A 5,909-nucleotide genomic window follows, 5' to 3' on the forward strand; every position below is an offset into this window, starting at 1 on the left:
GATTGTGTAGGTATAACCATATTAACAAAGACCAGATAAAGTAATAACAAGACATTAATTACAACATATGGTTGTGTAGGTATAACCAGTGAACTTATTATAAAATATTAATTAAAATACTTTACTTTCAAGACAACACAAATACAAACAGTGATGTACCATGATATAAAGCCTTGATAATATAGACCTGTTACGAATAATACAGAAAGTCTATTTATAAGACGAACAACAAACTAGGCTATCGTCATCTTATTTCAACTTATTTACGTATTTAACTATTTGTATTCTAAATATTTCATTTATTCCAACGGATTTTCATTACTAGAGTACCGAAAGAGGGCGACAGCTTACATACTCGTTAGGGTTACGTATCTTTCATTAGCTGAATTAAAGACGTTTTCAGAGCATGCTCCACTGGCGTGTAGAACCTGCTTACCTGGAGAAAAGAAAAATGCAAAACAGACACGTCATAGTGTATCAGGTGTAGTTAAAAACTAGGAATCGATACGATATTTATAATAAGGTATAAAAACTATTGCTACCGAACTCTTAAAGTCTTAAGTTAGGCTAATAACAAACACTTATTCAAATATTTGTTCACGATATGTACCGTAAAACAAACCTATGATGTGGATATTTGTATAAACTATAGAAGACTTATCTGTGCTAGACGTCTCTACTTTGATAGAATAGAGGGAAGGCAGCTGGTCAACAGCAACCACTACCAACTTGTGGACAACACTAATCAAATAGTTTGATTTGACTGTCATTCTTATAATACACTCATGGCTATTTTGAAGTACCTACGTATTTAACTCATATAATTAAAAAGAAAATAACATTTGAAACTCATATATTCCATATAAAACTCCAGTAAAACTCAAACATGACAAGGAGCACATTAACAGTCTCCTTTTGTATTTTTTCCGGTTAGAATCGTTTTTAATGTCGGTTATATATGTATGTGGAGGAGAGGTAGAAGTAAGGTTGTGTGGTTCGTATTATTGAAACTACAATACGGAATTTGTTAATTTAATCTCAAATGCTGTTAACATAATGTACTTGGGTTTATTTTATCTCAAATGCTGTTAACATAATGTACTTGGGTTTATTTTATCTCAAATGCTGTTAACATAATGTACTTGGGTTTATTTTATCTCAAATGCTGTTAACATAATGTACTTGAGTTTATTTTATTTTTTCCAACCTGAACGGTACCTTACGCATACATGAGCTAAATGACCAGGTCAGAGACCCCCAATGTACCAGTATAAAATTTGTACTAATTGTGAAGTACTAATCTGAGGGAAGGTGGCCAGTCAGTATCGATCTCTGCCAAAAGATATTTGACTGTCTCTCTTATAACGCATTAGCGTTTTCAGTTGCAATATTGCGCGAATCTTGGACCTCACCATACGCAGCCGGTTTGGATTAGATTCCATGATCCGTTTTAAAACAATATTATTAAAGAGTTGTTGTAGCTCAAAGCTATACAATGGACTATTTACGTTCTGTCTACTACAGGGAATCGAATCTCGGATTTTAGCATTGTTAGTCCCTAAATTTACCGCTGACTCAACGGGGTTTTGTTTTGTTGTTTATTTTAGAGCAAAGCCACATCGGACTATCTGCTGTGTCCATCAAGGGGAATCGAGCCCCGGATTTTAGCGTTGTAAGTCTGTTCCATCGGGGGACAATCTCTTTTCGTTAAGGAGAATAATAAATCGTTACTAATTACTAAACATTAACAACAATTACGAGTATTTATTTCATTTTTAACAAATAAAAATCCAAGTTCTGTACTTTTTTAGGCATTTTTTTTATATTGTTAGTAAGCACACATCTACGCAATGAGCTATCTGTGCTATGCCTACTGTGATTATCGAAACCTGAGTTTTAGGCTATAAACCCCTTGAATACCCCCGAGCCATCGCAAAGAAGTATAAAAATTAAACTGTATATTCGTACACACAATCAAAGGTTTGTAGTAGCTGAAACTGGTTCTGGTTTCATATTGTTTTTGTTTTAACGTACTTAACACTGAATTTGTAGCTTTTCCCTAGATCCCCAAATCCCTAAAATGTGATGATACATCATCCTATCTTCTAGTACAATTTTTAAATTTTTGACTGTTGTATAATTTTGACTTTTGTCTAAGAATGTCTAAACCCTGCACAAAAAACAATCCGCATTCTGATTTTCACACTGATTGTTAAACTTAGTCTGACGAGAGTCGATTGTTTTTTTCAGGGAAGAAACGTGTATCTTACAGCACAAACAATAACGAGAAGTATTTGAACAAGAGCACAACGTACACAGGATGACCTTTACAAAAGTTTTTAGGAAGAGAAGCAATGATTGAGCTTCCTTAGCATCTGAATCACCATCTTCAAGATCCAAGAAAACAGCAGATTATATATACTTTCGAAAAACAAACAGATGCTTTCTTCTTGTATCTCCTATTTTTGGAAGCTCTCTTTTCCTTAATAACTTTGTTTCATTGGATGTGCATTCGTTGTCACATCCTCATAGACTGAAGTTACTGCACTTGGAACACCTTTACACTCTGCAGTTTCAAGTAAGAAGAGGAATATTGTCGTCTTCTCGTGATTCTGTAATATCTTACCTTTCTTTTCTAAGTTTTTGAACAGGAAATAGAGGAGAAAATAAAGAATTGATTTTGGACAGAAAATGGGACACACTGGTCAAAGAAAAGGTCAATAACATTCCAGTGGAAAACGTTACTGATATTTCGTCTTTATAGATTGGAAACTCCGATCTACAACTAGTTATGTCGCGAATTTAGGGTTAGTTAACAAATGCTAACATGATAATAATTTATCGAAACATATAATAGTGATCTGGATATACCAACACCGTAGCGCATCGCTGCAGAAGGAAACCGTGGTGCCACAAGTGACATATGTAGAATATATATATATATGTAGTTTGTGATATACAGGCATCATCATATGAATTCTATGTGCTTTAGTGATATAGAAACTTTTAAATATTTTCGTTTATTTAGTTTGTATGTAGTTTCAGAATGAACACATGATCCAGAAAGTTGTTGAGGTTGCCTTATTTTGTCCATTTTTTTCCTCTGTGGTAGACAATGCTTATTCTGCAGGATGTAGAATGTAGTAGAGGATGTAGCAACAACACATAGAATCCGGATTGAAAGGATTATTAGACAATGCTTATTCCGCTGCAGACGATGTAGAAACAACACATAGCACTCGGGTTGAAAGGAGTAGTAGACAATGCTTATTCAGCTGTAGAGGATGTAGCAACAACACATAGAATCCGGGTTGAAAGGATTAGTAGACAATGCTTATTCTGCTGTAGAGGATGTAGCAATAACACATATCACTTGGGTTGAAAGGATTAGCAACTATAATATGATTTGCTAGCCGAGTTGGCGTTGTTTAAATGTAACAACTGACCAATACCGTAAAAGAACAAATGTCAACAGATGATTCTGTCGACTGGACAAAAAAAAAAAACGCTTTTAGCTGTTGAATTCTGCGCGCTTTGTTTGTTCAGTTTACTTGGAGTAAAGATTTAATTTGATATCATCATGTTTGGTTTGATGGATGTCTATCCCGAGGGAAAGAACGCTAGGATTTGGTCTACACAAGTACGTATGCCCCCCAGTGACACAGTGGTATGTTTGCGGACTTACAACACTAGAAACCGAATTTTGATACCCGTGGTGGGCAAGACACAAATAGCACATTGTATAGCTTTGTGTTTATTACAAACAAACAAAAAACAAGTACGTATTTATTATTTGTTTCCTAATAAAGATTGCATTTGTTTTTGTTACAGTTGTCCAGTTTCAATATTCCACCCACACTAGGTTTGGCTTGGTTTGTTTGGAAATTCGCGCAAAACAATATGAGGGCTATCTGCGCTAGCCGTCCCTAACTTAGCAGTGAAAGACTAGAAATAAGACCACCCACCGCCAACTCTTGGGATACTCTTTTACCAACGAAAGCAGAATTGACCGTCACATTATAACGCCCTCGCGGCTGAAAGTGCAAGCATGTTTCGTGGGACGGAGATTTGAGTCCGAGTGCGAGTCGAGCACCCTAACCACCTGGCCAGCTAGGCCCATACACACAAGGAAAACTCACTTCAGTTGTCTGTTTCAAAATTACTCACTTTATTTCTGAGTGAATTTGTTGTTATTGGCAGATCTAACTATCTGACACCTATTAGGAAATCAGATTTTACTTAACCATAGGTTCAACGTAAGTTCCTGACCAATGGATACACTAATATTGCCAGATTATACTTGTGGTTGAAATTTTTATATACAATGGCTTTGTTAGAGGAAAAATATTCGTTAAGCAAAACAATTAAACGATGTAAAACTAAAAGACACGACATTTCAAAGAAGGAAGTCTTAGCTCTTCAGTGTTTTTCAAGGAAATGGGAACATTCACACAACACATAGTTTGAAACTATAATTCAAGCCAATCTTGAAGAACGCTCTCATCTACACACAGAAGGCTAGAGCTACGGAAGAAAACTCTTTGACCAGAAAAAAAAAATCAAGAGCGATGAAACTGTGCATATCTCCTTTTACCTTTAACAAGATAACAAACATTAGTTTGAAGTTGCTGAACTCATACAAGTTAAACGCACCAGCCATACCTCGAAATCAACGAGAATTTTCATAGCAGAAGAAATTGGAGTCACAGCTATCCCATACCTGTTTAGTCTCCTGATGGAATACCAATAAACGTTTGTACCTTTGGTTTGCTTTAATTTGTTCTTGAAAGTGAATTCCACGTACAATGAAAATATTCGTCAAAATGTGAAGTCTAATACTGATCACGGAATTCTGTTACATTGGAAACTGTGGTGTCGTACAACAGAGCATAATCCTATCAAACTGAGTATGAATAAAGATGGAGAAAGTAGTTCCGAGAGCAACACGGACTTATTTTTATGTAAATGTGTGTATGTAATAAAACAATGTTTACCAACAATAAATGCTGAGAAATAACTTTGTTTAAACGATTTGGGTAAGCACATAGTTGCTAGAAAATTTAAAGAGACCAACATTCACAGGTGAATGTAAAATGTCTCCGCCACGCAATTCCAACATGGCGAATTTTGACGCCAGAAAATCATGTAAAACACAGAAAAATCGAAAACTGTCTAACTCACTGTTTAGAACCTACAAGAAGATATCTTTGACGACCTCCCCCCCACCAAATTGTGCTTTATCGCTGTAAAATTGAGCAAAAAACAAAAATGTTACATATCCTTGTTTTGGATTTGTAAATAAGTGTCTTTTTACCAAATCCCACGTAGATTGGCTGAAATACGGCGGAGTGAGTGTAAACAAAACCTTGAGATTATGCATTATGTGTCATCTTGATCCTTCTCCCCCCCGTAATTGCTAAAAATAGGCAAGTCCAACATTTTTGTTAATCAATACTGTAGAAAAGTATCTTTGTACCAAATTCCATGTAAATTGGTTGAAACAAGGTTAAATAATCGACCAAAATCCCTAAAATTAAGGGTTTATCTAACATGTTAACCCTTCTTAAGATGAACAAAAATAGGCATCTCCCATATTTTTGTACACATATGTAAGGGACATGTAAAAAGGTATCTTTGTATCAAATCCCATGTGAATTGGCCGAAATTGGCAGAGTAATTATCAAAAACCCCTAAGATTATGTTTTTTGTGCCATTTTTACCCCTATACACAGCGTGGTCACACGTAAATAGACACCACCTTTTCAGAAAAATTTAATTAATATCTAGTAGATCTTCATTTCGCTTCGCGGAGTTCGTTGATCCTTTGGGGCATCGTGAGAATCATCTCATCAATTTTAGATTGTGGGATTTTCGCCCACTCTTGCTTCAAAACTTGGAGTAAATCGCTC

General features: G+C 35.5%; 1 protein-coding gene across 2 annotated transcripts in view; it reads right to left on the minus strand.

The window, feature by feature from the left end:
* Positions 1 to 5,909, minus strand: part of LOC111087681 — a 72,836-nt gene that overhangs the window by 11,769 nt on the left and 55,158 nt on the right. For both annotated transcript variants that reach the window (XM_022395159.1, XM_022395158.1), the window contains exon 10: positions 356 to 436. In XM_022395159.1, the coding sequence (XP_022250867.1) occupies positions 356 to 436 (81 nt within the window). The remainder of the gene's footprint in view (positions 1 to 355; positions 437 to 5,909) is intronic.

This window comes from Limulus polyphemus, unplaced genomic scaffold, assembly GCF_000517525.1.
Source record: "Limulus polyphemus unplaced genomic scaffold, Limulus_polyphemus-2.1.2 Scaffold2471, whole genome shotgun sequence".
Lineage (NCBI taxonomy): Eukaryota > Metazoa > Arthropoda > Merostomata > Xiphosura > Limulidae > Limulus > Limulus polyphemus.